The following is a 17,611-nucleotide window of genomic DNA, read 5'->3' as shown; positions in this document are numbered from 1 at the left end:
ATCTGTGCGCACCTCCCTCCAAAAAGTTGCATCCCCAGCAGAGCAAACACCACAGTGAAGAGGAAAAGCAGGAAAAGCAGGCTGATAATGGACTTCATGGAGCTCATGAGGGACACAACCAGGTTCCTGAGAGAGGCCCAGTACCTGGCAAAAAATAAATAAATAAATAAATAAATAGGCTATGGGTCTTTTCTAACTGTATCCTGCAGGAAATAAACATAAAATGCTCTAAATGTCTTTTTACGAGTCATCCAGCTGTGCTACTCACTTAGTAATCTTGAAAATTCGTAGAAGTCTCAGTGCTCTGAGAACACTGATCCCAAATGACATGCCAGGCCTGAAGAAGCCCCAAACCACCTCAAAGATGCTGCCAACAATGACCTGCAAAACAGGGCACACAAGAAAAAGTTATCTCTGTGAAGCTAGTCTGGTTGGTTTTCTTATCGGTGGTTTAAATGAATAATTCTAGAAAAAATGAATAAAACTTAATTGTTTAAAGTTATTTATCTATAATTATATATAATTTATTCATCATTTTATTCTTAACATTATGTATTAGATAAGATCAGGATTTATTTGAAGCCAGAAAATAAACTATTTTGTCTGTGATGTACAACACATCTGTTTTAATCTTCTTCGGTTGTTTGATAAAGTTAGAATGACAGAGGATCTCACCCCACAGTCAAAGCAGTTGAAAGATGAGTGGAAATAGAGACGGAAACCGAGGCCATACATTTTCAAAAACATTTCAGCCAGAAACAGCCCGAGGAAAACAAACTCTGCATAGTCTGGAGATTAGAAAAGCATAATACAAACATGTCAAACCAAAAGTAATAGAAGATGTGACCAAAATAAATTTGTTTCTAAATAAATAAATAAGTTGTCATGAGTGAAACCCACAGAGGAAGATGGTGAGCCAGTCGGGCTGGTCATGGTGCACGATGGCCACGCAGATGGTGTTGAGAGCCACCAGGCTGAGCACCATCAAGTAGAAAGTATCTGTTTTCACCATGCGGCGAATGGAAATGCGCAACATTCGCTCTTTACGTCGCAGATAGGCGGCTGGACCTCGACGGCCACTGCGAAAGTATATTCTTGATCGAGACATGCCTGAAAGAGAATCCTCCACTAAATCGCAAGAACTTCAGACTCAGAAAGGCAGGAAGTTAAAAGATTAGGTAAATGCAGGTGAACGTAGCCAGTAACTACATGCTGGTGATGCTGGTGATTACCAGTAAAGCACGGTTCTTTGACGTGCAAGCAGAGGGTCAATGGAAATCGCTGTTTGTAAATAATTTGACCTGAGAACCCCACTTTTTTTTTTTCATACAGTCTGTGATGGAATTACATCATCATGGTTACAATTACATCATTACATCTGCTTGCCAAAGCTGGATATTTCATTGGACAACTCAGGATATTTAATCAGGCAGAAAAGCCACCTCAACTCAACCTCATCTGCGAAGAGCACAAACACAAGGCTGAAGAGTATCACCAACACTTCTTTGGCTACAACCAGCCTTTACATGTCCTGTGAAAGTAGTAAAGCAGTTTTACAGTTTGGTATCAAAGTGTAGTCAGTCATTCACTGATGGACAGTTTGTTCAGGTTGTTGTGTAGAAATTCTTTCTGTGGGATAAATAATCACACACCTGTTCCTTAAAACAATGCTCAGTCATGAAGCCTTGCTGTAATTAAAGGCAGAATAAATGCTACCACATAAATGCAACAGAAATGCTTTTCACTCACTGGCAGCAGACATTTCTGCATACTTGTCATCCCCCGGTGCTCCTCTTCGTGCACCAGTTTTCTTACTCGCTCTCTTGAGCACTAAAACAAGATTCATAAAAACTTAGTGTAATCCCATTTCTGAATCTCAAACAATCAGAAGTAGAAATAAAAAGGCTGAATAATAAATCAGTTATTAAACAACAACCATGACTGTCGTTTAATAACAGACGAGTGATTCAGCTGTCATGTTCTTATCATGATCGAGGAAAAGTCTCATTCTGGCATCATTGCATAACATATTCATCAGTTCCTATATTAGGACATTGGAACGTGTTAAAATCCTTTGCCACTTAGTAAGAAAGACAAGCTTTTAATTTTTAAGTTAATGCATTCAAGCAGTTTTTGTCAGATGGTAATGAAGTATTAATATAAGCATTGTTGCTATAGTTACCTCTGGTTTAATATTTCTTGAGCAAAGATGTAATAAAGTGGAAAACGTGTAGATTAAAGTACAAGCAGATGCATTTCCTAAAATGTGAGAACTCACCATCTAACGGTGAACGCCCTGAATTTTTGTTCTCTTCAGCAAGCATTACTTCCTCTGTAACGGAAAAAAAAAAAAAACAGGTTAAACACAAAGCACATTTCAAACAATTGCGGAAATGTAAAGTCTGGGGTGAAGTGTTTAGGATGTCTGCAAATATCTGGAGGAACTCGTGTAAGTGCTGCTCTGAGAGGCCAGAGCAAGGAAGACTTCTTCTCTATTGCTTATCTCACAGTCACCATCTCTGTGTTCTCCCCCTTCGTCCCACACGCTCCCACATCCATACACACATGAATATGCACAGCAGCTCTCTCACACACATGCGTGTAAACACGCAAGTGCGCATGCATACATGCACACAAATTTAAGTCAGTGAGTCAGTATCACCTTTTCCTCGCCCTCTGCTTGCGTGGGAGACAAGCAGTGTAGATTGCCATTACAGCACTGCATGCCTGAGTTTCTCAGCTCAGCTACTCAAACTCTGACAGTCTGCAGCAGAGCAATCACTCCTCAAAATGGACAAAAGTCAGGAAATTTCACACAATGTGGTGTCATTTTTTTTTTACAGCAGAGAAGCATTTCTTCCAGTATCACAAATAATTGAGAAGAATAAATCAGATGTCTCTGCAGAGATTTAAGTATCATTTATATTGTTGATTAATTTGTACAAAACTTGAAAGTAAAAAAAAAAAAAAAAAATATTTATAGCTTAATAGAAAACACATGTTTTTCTATTTTCTTTGACAAACTGTCAGTAGCTGGGTCTAATTTTGACTCAACTTATGGTCAATGGAGTCAAATGGAATCTCAGCTGCCCTGAAAAGCAGGCAAACTTCCTTAAAAAATATTCACCCGAGACAGTAAGGGGAGAATTAAAAAAAGCCTACTTTAATATTACATTTAATTTTTTATTTTCCACATGAGTCCTGGTGTTTCTTAAATTAAAAGAATATAAAATGTTCAGAATTTTTATTTTCAAAATTGAATTTTCTGAACAGTGCAGGTGATCGGTGCCATTTCTGTCAGCACTGTGGACAATAGCATGGTCTGTTTGTATGACATGAATTGCCCAAGTACGTATTTATTTATTTATTTATTTATTTATTTATTGGGGTGGAAAGGTTTGGACGAATAAACATGAAGGATTTCTGGAAGTCTGAAAATTATGGTTGCGTTTCACTGACACTTTAAAGAAAGTGTTGTTCAATCATCAGACTTTTCCCACGATCTTTTGTTTTAATCTCACACCTTGATGATCCTTTTCACTGTTTCCTGATCCTGCCCCCAACTCTAAAACTAATCAATAGTACAGACTATGGTTAAAGGTTAAAGATTAAACTGTGACAATTTAATGTGTCTTTAATGCAACTACTTTTAATAGTTTTTGAATGAGCATGTAGATTAAGACTGGCACCCCTAAATCGGAGTGAATGCAATATCTCTATATGTTTCACAAGTCATCTGTAAGTTCAGTAATAGTTAAAAAGTTATTGGTGATACTGGAAGTCCTGCACTCTGTCATCACATTGTCTCCATGGCTGTGTCCAATTGGCCACACTATTCCCGGAGCCCTCATTTACTACATTATATAGCATGGTACATAGCGCACTTATTCTGTTGCCGATTCGGACACGAAGCTGGCTGTTTTCTCCTTGCTACAGATCACATGACTACAGGCTGTTACCATAGCAACCACCGGTCATTGTTCCAAATCCAATTCAAACTCATGCGACAATATTTTCTATTCTTATATAGTATTTTATTCTTATTTTGTTGTATATTTATTCAATAAATAAGGATGTAAAATGAATGATCTATCTTTTTTTTTTTTAACCTGCTTAAATGTTTGTGTCACTTGTGCCACTTTGAGCTCCTGCCCACAATACATTGTGGTCTATATGAACCTGTCTATTGAACATCAATGCTTCCTACTTTTCAAGATGCATTGTGGGTAATTTTGAGGTCACTACTTTTTTCTCTCTGGACATTCAGACACCCTTAAAAAATGGCGTGCTCACCATACAGGGCACTATGTAGAGAATAGTGTGGACATTTAGGCATATGTTTTTTTTTTAGATGAGGTTGAACGTTCCAGATTACGAGCCGTTCCAATGCTTCTCCATCACCAGTTAGATTATTTAATTTATTCACAAAAGTTTGCACAAAACAACTTCATTTTATAGCTTTTGCACAGCTGTTTGTTCTCAGTCACAAATCCACAACATCTGGATAGAAACTACATAAAACATATAGAGATCATAAATTTAGTGGCAGCTCTGATTATTAAAGTAACTCCAGAAACAGAAGATGACAGATTTACTCAACATCATCAGTCCATTTATAAAACCTGTTCACAAACTGGAATATGAGATGTAAAGTCATTCTGCAGCCCAGTACCTGCCCTGTCTATCCAGGCTCGGTAGCCGTTCAGTTCTCTTTCCACCTGCTGCTGCCGACGTAGCTTCATGAAAGCTCGCCGATTCTCCACCCTTTCCCTTTCCTTGGCAAATTCTCTGAAAAAGAAAACAATGGAAACAACTGTCAAAGGCTGCCTTAATACATTTACCAAGATAGACACTTGTTTTTGTGTACACACTCACCCAGAAAGAACACCCAAAACTAGATTCAAGACAAAGAACGAGCCAATGATGATGAGAGGAATGAAGTACATCCAGTTCCATGTAGGACCCAGGGCATCGTTGGTCTGCAGTCCATAATACTGATATTATTAAACAGCCGCAATCATAAAGATTTGCTTTATAGCTCATTTATTGGCTGACTACTTGAGCTCACATTGTAGAGCACTGCGGTCCATCCCTCCATGGTGATACACTGGAAGACCGTGAGAACAGCAAACAGGATGTTGTCGAACTGCGTGATGCCATCATTGGGCCCAATCCAGGTGTCGTTGCAATCATATTTCTCTGGACACTTCCTCACACCGCATGCAAATGCCAGCTCCGATGAGTCAACGGTCTCATTATCTACAAAGATATAACATAGCTGTTATGTATGTGGCGCTGAAATGAATCCATAACTTGCATACACTAGTCATACACTTCACTCTGACTTCACTGTGGCCACCTGGGATTTTTTTTTTTTAAATACACCACAAGGAAATAATCCTCCACTTAGATGTACCCTCAGATGCACAAGTGTTAACAGAGTAGTTTAACTTTTCAGACATCTTTCTATTATATGGGAGAGTTAGAGGAAAAAGATCAATATCGATCTCAGATTGCTTGAGCCAGCAGATGTTATTATTAGACTGCAAACAGGGGGTAAGGTAGAAAAACTGTGCAAAGAAACCAGCATCAGTAAATCCTACTGATACTGCAGTATTGTATATTTTACTTGTTTACAGCCACAAAATGTCATATTGTATGCTTTGCTTGTGTACCAGTTACGCAAACAAGATTTGAAATGTTTGTTTGTAAGCTTTAGATATACTGGCAGGTAGTTTGTTTTGTTTTGTTTTGTTTTTTCCAGTGGTCTAATCCAGAGTTTTTGTTTCAAATTGGTGTACGTGGCTCATGGCTTAGCGTTACTTGACAGTTCTGGCCAAGAATATAAACAAAACACTGTAACTGCATTATCGCCTCAGTGGTCCATTAAATGGCTGACCGTTACTGTGCAGTTTAACATCAACACATTTATCATAAAATTCAGTAATCAGCCCTTTTCTGGAAATATAACCCAATTTAAAACTTCAGCAAGTTTTGCGTAGATATAAAATATTTTTACATGCCCCAGAAGTACATCTGAGGATTAATAAAAGAATCTTAAGGGACCTGTAAAGGTTGGGTAGACTTATTTTTACCTCATTTGAACATAGTGAGTTCATTTATGAGGGGTTGCATCTCAGTCCATCTCAGAACTGTGTCAATGACAGTAAATGCTATGGTGTGGCGTGTGATTACAGAGCCGTTGTTGACTAATTAAGCAGTTGCTAAATCAGCCGGCAACAACGCTAATAATACCTCTGAGCTCACTGCTACTGTAATCTGTGAAGCCCTCGAACAAAGATATTCACACCCTCTCTTTGAGAAAACTGAGTAAACCACATATTTAGTGTACATGCCTGAGAATCAGTCACAGCCAGTCACAGTTAATTCTAAAACAAAATATATTGATCTTGTTCGGGGCAAAGGTGCACTGCACAAACCGCAACTAAAATTCCTCCTTGCTAACATGTTACATTAAGTTTTTTTTTGTTTTGTTTTGTTTTTTTTTTCCTTTGAACCAATCAAAACCGTTTTTGTATTTGATTGTTTAGTTTTATTGTTGATCTCACCCAGAATATCATCTGATGGCAAGCAGGTTTGGTGAAGCTTCCCACTGTAGAACTCCAGACCGATGATTGCAAACATAAGGATGGCGAAGAACAAGAGTAAGCCGATCTGTAGAAGCGGGATCATGGCCTTCATGATGGACTTCAGAACAATCTGCAGACCTGAAAGTCGCGACAAAGAAGCCATAGTTTTCATGTTTTTTTCTCTTTGTTTTTTGATAGCTATCATTTCTGCTCACATAAACTTGCTGATGTCTCTCTCTATATATATATATATATATATATATATAAAAAAGAGAGAGAATAGTTGTACTTTAGCTTATATTTTCCGAAACAGGATTCAAGTGCCTCCGGCTCTGCCTCAATGAAGAGTGACATCAAGATTAACAAAACAAAATATAGTCCTAATAGAGTAGCTGGAATAATAACTTGCAGGTACAGGACAAAAATTTAAGTATAAATGCTTCATTATGCAGATGAAAACTGTTTATCAATGATGTTTTTAGTTGTGCTTATAAGTCTTTTGGACCAATGGTGCATTGACTCTCTGTTTTATGTTCTCGCAGCAGGAGCTGAGACTAGTCATAGGGCTTGTATTTTATACTTACTGCTTTGTAGAGGCAATGAGGGGGGGGGGGGGGGGGTCGTCTGTGCAGTCGCTTGTCTGCACTTGTGAAATGATTGATAATAATTGATCATGATTGATATGTGTTAAACTTTGCTAAACTATCGAACAGTTGTTTAAATAAGCTTTAAAAAACAAGCAAATTACAATAAACTGAGCAGTTAGCAGTAGTTAGTTAGAGTTTATTCAGTCAATTTGCAACAAATTAATTACTTTCCTTTCATTTAATGTTTTTGTGTATATGTTTGTAGACCCCAGTAAGAATAACTGGAGCCATGCTGCTTCTAATGGGGATACAAAATAATAAAAGATTCTTTAAATCTATCAAGAAACATGTGATAAGACACTTCAGCTCCCATCTGTGGTGAGGAACAGTTAATAAAGGTATGTTTTCTTTTAAGGAATCACTAACAACCAGCAAACTCTGAGAAGTGTTTGATCCAAAATGCTTTATGATGTATGAAAGAGCCTGAATGTAGAAATGTTTAAGTTTAAAAAAACAATAGACTACAAATATAGTACAAAGAAGTCCTCTAATTTCAGTAGTTTGGTTTGGTTTATTTTATTTATGCACATATACTGTCACAGTAGCTTGTGGTTGGAGGTCAGTCACTCACTGGGGATCCCAGAGACAAGTTTGAGAGGTCTCAGCACTCGAACAGCCCTCAGGGTCCGAAGGTCGACTGGGATATTCATGTGGGCACCAGCTGTGGCCAGGATCCTGGTGGACACACACATTGTTTAGTTTATATGAATTAAAAGTGTTTAGAGGGATACTAGAACTTACTATTTATCCATTATTATATTTGGATTTATTTTCTCCACATTAATGCGCTGCTCTTAGTTGAAAAAGAAATGTAGACACATAACATGAGCAATTGCAGCAACCAAAGATCATAACATTGTCTCCACAGGCTGGTGCAGGTACTAAACATGATGGGTGCATCAATTCGTCCTCCTCTCTTCTTACCCTGATGCTCCCATCACTCTGTCAAAGGGTTAATCTGGACTCAGACCACATAACTGTCTTGCTCCAGAGTCCAAGCTTTACACTCCATAATGAACTGAATGTTTTTCTCTAGTTAACCTCATTGATTAGTGGTTTCTCATGACTACACTGATGTTCAGTCCTGATCTCTTAAGCTACCTTCACATTGTGCGTGTGAAAACGCTCTTACGGCTGTGGGAGGCTGTAGCTCAGGAGGAAGAGCAGTTGTCCTTCAACTGGAAGAATGAGTGAATGTGACAAGTAGTGTAAAGCGCTTTGAGTGGTCTGTATGACTAGAAAAGCGCTATAGAAGTACAAGTCCATTTACCATCTTACTTTCATTATTAAACACAGCCCTGAGTGCTACTGTTGTTTATCTTTGAATTGATTTCATCCAATGTTTAACCAATAACCCTCTTGCAAGAGTTTTTCCAACCACATTTCTCCTCCATTATACTTTCAGTTTGTAAATAATAATACACTGGACAGTTTTTTTTCTCATTATTAGTTGTTTGTCCCTGGATTTTTTTTTTCCTCTGCTTGATGCATGACAATGATTTGACCCATCTTAAACATTTTTTCCATGTATCTTTCCACATGGTTATTAAATAAATGAGAAGCTGCTCATTGAATCTTTTGGGGTTAAATAACTTGTTACAGCCAAACGATAATTCCTTTATGTAGTAATAATCCCATAGGAGGCTCGTATCAATTTGCTAAATTAAATAAAGGTGGAAACACATCCATTACTGGCTAAACGTGGTACAAAATATCCCTTTCCTTTCTTGAGATGAATGGTTTCTGCTTGTTGTTTCTGGAAAAATTGAATTAAAACATAGATTTTAAAAAAAGCAACAAGAGGTGTTACTGCAGGGCAGTTTTGGAAATGTGTAGGTCATTTTAAAAGGAAAAAAAAATCTTACAGTAGAGTGACATGATATGATGTAGACAGCAGTACAGCCAGTGAGAGGTACAGTACATCCAACCAATGTATCAGACTTGCATGACAAGAGACAAAAAACACACAGGCACATACACCTGGCAGGCATCTCTACTCACATCTGCCCACGCACACATTGATGTGCTTCCACCTACACACAAACACTGAAAAACAGCAACACGAGCAAGCAAATGGCAAGATCTTACATCAGAAACCACACCTGGACGTATTGTTTCGGATGTGAAAAGCAAACGGAACTGTTTGGTGTTAGGATGTGATCATGTTGTAACCATAATTACATAACTGCATGTTATAGGCAAGCCATAAAAACAAATGACTGTTTTCATTCAGGATATGTTTTTGTTCAATTTATTTGTTAGTTCGTTTGTGGGTTTTTATTGGAAGTGGAGGGGGTGAAAATTGTTTTTCAGATTTGCCAATTTCTCTCCTTTAACACACACATATTCACACATAGATGCAAATATACAAACTTATAAAATCTTTGGACTGTGTAAGGAAGTGTGGGGGAGGGTATATATGTGTGTGTGTGTGTGTGTGTGTGTGTGTGTGTGTGTGTGTGTGTCTGCCTGTGCGCGTGTGAGCAGGGGGTAGAAAGCACATGGCAGAAACTCAAGTGTAAACCCACGCAGAATCTCTCCTGAAAGCAGTGGGAGGGAGAGAGGCCAAGCGAGTGAGTGAATGAGCAAGGCCATGTTCACACTAATGCGGATAAATCTGAAAATGCTCTCAAATGATCAGAACCTTTTTCTAAAAGTTCACTGCAGGTACTGAATGCTGTGCAGGCTCACTGCTGCTGTCACAATCAATCTTCAAGGTGGAAAACATTTCCGATTCAATATCTTTTAAGTGAAGCAGCTTTCTTTAACATGCTGCTTTTTTATCAGGGTGTTGACAAAAGGATCGCAGAACACGCAGTGGATGTGTTGAAAAAATGAAAGCATGCTTTGTTATAACTTTGCACTAAATTGTAGTTTGCATATTTAGTTTGAGTGCACATAGTCTGGGCATTTCTTTTTTCATTTTTTTTTCTTTTTAATAAGTACAGGCTGAAACAAGATTATAATATTAACAGCGGGATGGATTAGAAATCATACTGAACGTGAAAAGCTTTTCTGGCTCCGTAAACTCACATTAAAGAAAAAGAACTTCTGTCAGGAAATACTGTGGAAATGAAATTTTTCACAGAGGTCAGTTGTGAGTCTTATCAATATGTCCTTGGTCCATCTGAAAATAATTTCTTAATTAAACACCTATTATTCTTTAAAGCAGAAGGGGGCAACTCCAGTCTGTGAGACCTACAGTTCTGTAAATGTTGGGAGTTTCTCTGCTGCAACACACCTGACTCGAATCAATGAGTAATTAGACTCATGCAGCGTTTGATGTCAAGCTCTGCTAATTATGTCTGATGTGTGTCAGGTGTGTTGCAGCAGAGAAACTCCTGCCTTAAAGATTTACGTATATTAGTTCAAACAATTAATACATTTGTAATTGACGTTATCTTTGCTCTCGTCAGCCCTGCTATCCTGGCAAAGCTATATATCAGCATGGCTATGCATTAATGTCAACTTAAAATTACATTTCATTTCAAAAAAATTGTTAGTGTCTCACAAACATAGAATGCTCTGATTTTAGTCAATATCTTATAATGGATACTTTTTTTTGTTTGAAGTCATGATATTTGGTTTTTGGCACCCAAAGAACTTTGGTGTTGTTTAAAAGAAATCATTGATTGGGCTAAAATGCTATACAGCCTTAGCAGTATTAGCGACATAGTAGAGGCCACAGCACACTTCTCCCTAACAAGCATCTCTTTGAAACTCAGAAGTCAATGAACAGAGTTTAGTACCTTGGCAATCTTAGTCAGCTCTCTGTGGTAAACTAATCCCATGGGTTGTGAAGGTATCGAAGGTAAATTGTATACAATAAGGAGGATAATTCTGAAATTTTAATGCTCAAATCAGCTCTGACTTCTTTCTTACTTTATGGCTGCCTTTGAGCCAACTTTTGTACATGAAATGAGAAATCTCAGTTTTTCATCCTGCCCATGTCTTTACAGTTTAAAAAAAAAAGTTCAGTATTGCCATGATCTGTGGGGTTTGGTTTGGAATTTTATTGGAGCTTTCTGATTCTGTTTCCTTTGTTGCTTTCCTGGTTTTCTGTTTTATTGTATGTATGTCAGGTGTGTTCAGTGCCTGTACTAGTTCTTTTGTGTTATGTCTTCTTGGTTGTGTTTAATTCGTATTTCCTGTTTTCATTCCCTTGTACACTACATTCTGTTTCACTTTACTTTCTGTTTTTCTTCTTGTTCTACACACGCATGGTTTCATCTACTCATTTACATCACCTGTTCCTCGTTAAGTTTTGTTCTCCTCTGTGTTTATTTTCCCATTGGTTTCTTTTCTTTCTTGAGAGGGTGTCGTAGTTTCCAGTGTCATCTTTGTATTGTTTGTATGAGTCTTTAGACTGTGAAAGTCCAAGTTTTAATTAGGTTTATGAGCCCTATTATTTTTTTATCCTGTAGCACCTTTGGTTTGTTTCATTAAACATTTCATTTCCAAAATCTCCCTGCTTCCCTCCTCTCCACCCTGCATTTATGTCCTCATCCTTAACACACTGTGACAAGGACACTATGACTGCTATTGTAGTAGTGTACTGAGCAGGAATTTACATCAATAATTGATTTATGTTTGAATTTGATTCGAGTTTCATTATATACTCCTTTTTTATGTAACATGCATATATAAATGCTGATTTAGACAAGTGTTAACGGAGAGCTTACGGACATTGTTTAATGGCCAAATTTGTTCAAAGCTACCAGACTATACATTCCAGTTTTCCTCAGCTGCTCTTTGTGTTTGCAAACTCTCACCTGCTAAACTAACATGGAATGTTACACATATGCCATGAAAAGTTTGACACATCAGTGTCAATATGATTTAATTTTACATATAGATATAACATTGAATCATCTCAATGTAAAAGCTTTTGCATGGTTTGATTGTTTTTCCACAACTGATCTGCATCTCAGGAGAAACGTTTGTGATGTTATGTGAAGTATCAGATGAAGAAATTACACAAAAAGTCTGAAATAGTATTTTTAAATCAGTACTTCATTTTTCCAAGACTCATAATTAGCACATAATTATACATCAGTCAGGCTACTTTTTGATTCAACATGGTTTCTATAGTTTCATTTTGTGCATTTGTCACAAGGGTTTTTGCAGTTAACATTGGCCATCGCTGTTCTGCTGTGAAGCAAGCATGAAATATCATCAGACTATAACAAACAGTTTTTATAGACATACATTTTGTATTTTTAGGTTATCAGGTTAGATGCCAAACCATCACAACTAGAACATGCAGTTAATAAAGTTTCTGTGAGAATGTAAGCATATCAAGCTAGTTTGTGCCAGACAAAGAGATGACACAGTGAAAGACATTGAGAAGGAGAGGGAACACAGGAGTGGGTGTCTGAGCTTTCAATCCAAACACCCCGAACAAAAGCAGAGAGCAGCAGCAGCTCCTTCAAGGCTGCACTTTCTGCACTTTGAGGACAAACAATTCAGAGAAAACTCTAAAATAAAGCGAACATATTTTCTGCTCGTGGTACCTCATGAATCATCTATACAGACACGCATGAACACAAAGGTCATTTTCTTTGGTTCAGTTTAGACCTAATTCTCCAGTACAAACAGAATTCAATAATTATTCAGTATTTTGATGCTACCCAAAATCTGTTTACTCTGAATATATTTATATAATACAAACCAAACAATTGCCATTTTTAGATGAGAAAACAAAGTGTTTCAGCTAGATTGAAGAGCACATGGTAATAAAGTGAGTGGAAAAAAAAGGAATAAAAGTGAGTGGTCGACACTGATTTCAGTCCTGCAATATGAGTCAAAGGTTATGTCCAAGCCTTTGACTTGTAGTGTATATTCATATATGAATATGGGATTTAATAGGGTTCATTCCTAGATTCTCGGTTGTTTATTCTATAAACACTTTCATTGGTTAAAGCCATTCACATTAAAAATAATTATGCTTTTGTCAGTGTTTTTGTCAACATATCAATTTCATTTTTGGATACATTTTTTTTTAAAATAAGAGCAAAGCTTGGCTTATCTTTGTATCTCAGAAAACTAGTTTCTGTGGATTGAAACAAAATAAAAAAGAAACATAACATGTATCTTTGGAAAAGCATAGATCATAACCAAACAATGGTAGGCCTAATTTTTCTGTTGGACAAACTCATAAGAGACACAAAAACAGAAACTTTTCAAGTTGTCTCTCTCTTCAGTTTCACTTCAACATGTCCCTGTACTTTATATTCTACTTCTTTAACTGATCAGACATATTCTGAGTTTGATAAAATTGAAGTAAAAGTGAACACAAGGTCAGCAGTGAAAACCAGAACTTCCAAACATCACACATAGTAATTTCTTTTGAAGTAGGAGAGCTCCCGTTTGTACAATAATTTGTCTGCCATTTTTATGCAAAATACTGTACTTGATGTGCTTACAAACCCACAAAACTTTCTCAATTGGCTTTGAGTTTCTTCTCTGTATCACACAGAGTGAACTAAATGATGCATATGGTAACTGAAAGTCATGTCTCCATGTGCAAAGCAGATTAGATCAAAGTTGTTATGAACATTGTAATCATTGGGCGAGAGGCAGGGTAGACCCTGAACAGGTGGCCAGTCCATCACAGGATATGATAAAACATATAACAAAATCATAAATATGAAAGTAACGTTTTTCATTTTCTAGAAAATGTGTAACTATTTCTTAATCAAATATTATAGATTAATAACTAAGATTCTTAGCATTGACATTTTTCACGGTTACATTAACTTAGCTTCTGGCGTCTAAGTGCATTTAGATTATTGTGTTTCAGGTACATCCTTGGCAATATACACAACATTTAGGTCTTAAGTTGTTTTGTGAAAGAAAATTCTTAAAGAAAATATGATTATATATTAATATCTTGTAACTGCATATTAATTCAATTCAATTCAATTCAACTTTATTTATATAGCGTCAAATCACGGCAATGCCATCTCAAGACGCTTTACAGACAGAGGGGAAAACATAATGAAGGCCAATTCATAATAGCCTATATAAGGAAACCAACAGATTGAGTTGAGTCCAACTCAATCTCCCATCCTGAGCAAGCACACTGGCAACAGTGGGAAGGAAAAAACTCCCTTTTAACAGGAAGGAAACCTCCGGCAGAACCCGGCTCAGGACAGGCAGCCATCTGCCTCTGCTGTGTGGGGGGAAGAGGACAGAAAGACAACAGACAACAGGAACTGCTACTCCCGGCCAGGGAGACCTGCTGAGACAGGAGACATACATGTTAATGATGCAACACTGTTATGGGGGTGGGGGGGGTAAAAGAAAGAGATAAAGAGAAAAAGAAAGAAGCTCAGTGTATCAGGAAATGTCCCTCAGCAGTCTAAACCTATAGCAGCATAACTAAGGGATGCTAACCATCCCTAGCTATAGGACTTATCAAAAAGATAAGTCTTCAGCCTAGTCTTAAAGGTGGGGAGGGTGTCTGCTTCCCTAACACTAACTGGGAGCTTATTCCATAAGAGAGGGGCCTGATAACCAAAGGCTCTGCCTCCTGCTCGGCTCTTTGAGACTCTAGGAACCACAAGTAAGCCTGCAGTCTGCGAACGAAGTACTCTGCTTGGTATATAAGGAACTATGAGGTCTTTGATATATAGTGGTGCCTGGTTGTGGAGGGCTTTATATGTAAGGAGAAGGATTTCAAATTCTATTCTAGATTCAACAGGCAGCCAATGAAGAGAGGCTAAAACTGGAGAAATATCATCTCTCCTGCTGGTTCTGGTCAGGACTCTGGCTGCAGAATTCTGGATCAGCTGAAGGCTTTTCAGGGCATATTTAGGACAGCCCAGTAATAGAGAGTTACAGTAATCTAGTCTCGAAGTAACAAAAGCGTGAACCAGTTTTTCTGCATCACTCTGAGACAGAATGTCCCTAATTTTGGCTATATTACATAAATGAAAGAAGGCTGTTTTAGTAACCTGCTTAATATGTGGACCAAAGGACAGGTCAGGGTCAAATATTACTCCAAGGTTTCTCACTGTAGCACTGGAAGCTAAAGTAATGCCATCCAGGTTCATTACAAAACCGGAAAATTTAGCTCTGAGTTTTTCAGATCCAACGAGAATTACTTCAGTCTTATCTGAGTTTAAGAGGAGAAAATTTTCTAGACATCCAAGTCTTTATGTCTATGAGACAATTTTGTAGCCTATTGGGCTGATTTCTTTCATCTGGTTTAAAGGATAAGTATAGTTGAGTATCATCTGCATAACAATGAAAGTTTATTCCATGCTGTCTAATAATTTTGCCTAAAGGGAGCATATATAGCGTGAAGAGTATTGGTCCAAGTACAGAACCTTGAGGAACTCCATGACTTACTGTAGTTTGGGAGGAGGACTTGTCATTTACATGAACAAACTGAAGTCTATCAGATAAATATGATTTAAACCAGCTTAACGCTGTACCTGTAATTCCAATCACCTGTTCTAGTCTTTGTAACAGAATGTTATGATCGACTGTATCAAATGCAGCACTAAGATCAAGCAAGATAAGTATGGACACAAGTCCTTTGTCTGAGGCCATAAGAAGGTCATTAGTAACTTTCACCAATGCTGTCTCAGTACTATGATGAGCTCTAAATCCTGACTGAAACTCCTCGCATAAATTATTTCTGCTCAGGTGGGCATGTAGCTGAGCTGAAACTATTTTCTCCAGAATTTTGGACATAAACGGGAGGTTAGATATAGGTCTATAATTTGCTATCAACTCTGGATCCAGAGATTGCTTTTTAAGTAAAGGCTTGATTACAGCAGTTTTAAATGATTGTGGTACATATCCTGTCACTAAAGACATATTGATAAGATTTAGTAGTGATGTATTAATTAAAGGGAAAATGTCCTTAAAGAGGCTCGTTGGGAGAGGGTCTAAGATGCAGGTGGATGGTTTAGATGAAGCTATTATTTTAGTTAATTCAGAGGGTTGGACAGGACAGAAACTATTTAGACACAAGTCAGATCCTGGTTCTAAGGATGCTTCAGAGACCACAACAGGCTCAACATTATAGGTAGAAGGAAGAGTATTGTGAATTTGATCTCTAATAGTGTCAATTTTATTCCAGAAAAAATACATTAAATCATCACAGCTAAGTGAGAAAAGAATACATGGCTCCACAGCGCTCCGGCTCCTAGTAAGCCTAGCTACAGTGCTGAAAAGAAACCGAGGGTTGTTTTTGTTTTCCTCTATCAATGATGAATAATAAGCTGTTCTTGCCGTACGTAAGGCTTTTTTGTATACGATTAAACTTTCTTTCCAGGTTAAGTGAGACTCCTCTAGTCCTGATGAACACCATCTGTTTTCCAAACGCCTTGATGCCTGTTTTAGAGCTCGAAGCTGGGAATTAAACCAGGGAGCCTTCATAATCTTACCTAATTTCTTCTTCTTTAGGGGAGCAACATTATCCAAGGTTGTACGCATTGAAGCTGTTATAGTATCAGCATGTTGATCAATCTGAGCAGGAGTAAGGCTTAAAGGGGGACTCTCAGTCATGCTAACACATGGTAGATGTGAAAAAATTGATTCAATTGATTGTTTAAATTTTGTAATATTATTGTCTGATAAACATCTACTATAGTAGAATTTATTTTTGGTCAGTGAGTAATCAAATAAAGTGAATTCAAAGGTTAATAAGAAGTGATCGGACAAGACAGGGTTTTGAGGAAATACTTTGAGCTTATCAGTCTCAATACCATATGTTAGAACAAGATCAAGAATATGACCATGAGAGTGAGTGGCTCCATTGACATTTTGTGAAAACCCAATTGAGTTTAGAATAGAGCTAAAGGAAATGTTTAAACTATCATTTTCATCGTCAACATGAATATTAAAATCACCTAGTACAATGACCTTATCAGTAGTCAGCACTAACTCAGACAAGAGATCAGAGAATTCGGTCAGAAACTCAGAGTAAGGTCGAGGTGGGCGATACACTAATGCTAAAAGGAGCGGTTTCTCTGAATTCCATTTTGGATGAGATAAATTTAATGTCAGGAATTCAAAGGATTTATAGTTAGTTTTGTGCTTAGGATTAATTAAAAATTCTGACTTAAAGATAGCTGCAACACCTCCTCCTCTGCCTGTAGTTCTAGGAATGTGAAAGTTTAAATAGTTAGCTGGCGTAGCTTCATTAATACTAACATAATCCTCTTGCTGTAACCAGGTTTCTGTAAGACAGAATAAATCAATGTGGTGATCACCTATCAAGTCATTGACTAATAAAGACTTATTTGGGAGGGATCTAATATTCAGTAGGCCACACTTTATTGTCTTATTTTCAGATTTTATTAGATCCATTGTTTTTATTTTCATGAGGTTTTCACGATTAACCCCAGAAGTGTTTTT

General features: G+C 37.4%; 1 protein-coding gene across 1 annotated transcript in view; it reads right to left on the bottom strand.

Annotated features, from left to right (window-relative positions):
- cacna1eb (calcium channel, voltage-dependent, R type, alpha 1E subunit b) overlaps nt 1–17,611 on the bottom strand; it is a gene marked incomplete at both ends in the record, with an annotated part of 62,622 nt that overhangs the window by 24,150 nt on the left and 20,861 nt on the right. The window contains 11 exons of the mRNA XM_079244127.1: nt 13–144; nt 269–381; nt 676–788; nt 901–1,110; nt 1,750–1,830; nt 2,279–2,332; nt 4,673–4,788; nt 4,876–4,979; nt 5,069–5,259; nt 6,570–6,728; nt 7,809–7,912. Of these exons, the coding sequence (XP_079100253.1) occupies nt 13–144; nt 269–381; nt 676–788; nt 901–1,110; nt 1,750–1,830; nt 2,279–2,332; nt 4,673–4,788; nt 4,876–4,979; nt 5,069–5,259; nt 6,570–6,728; nt 7,809–7,912 (1,377 nt within the window). The remainder of the gene's footprint in view (nt 1–12; nt 145–268; nt 382–675; nt 789–900; nt 1,111–1,749; nt 1,831–2,278; nt 2,333–4,672; nt 4,789–4,875; nt 4,980–5,068; nt 5,260–6,569; nt 6,729–7,808; nt 7,913–17,611) is intronic.

This window comes from Telmatherina bonti (genome assembly GCF_933228915.1).
Source record: "Telmatherina bonti genome assembly, chromosome: 7".
NCBI lineage: Eukaryota > Metazoa > Chordata > Actinopteri > Atheriniformes > Telmatherinidae > Telmatherina > Telmatherina bonti.
This window is presented reverse-complemented; position numbering and strand designations above follow the sequence as displayed.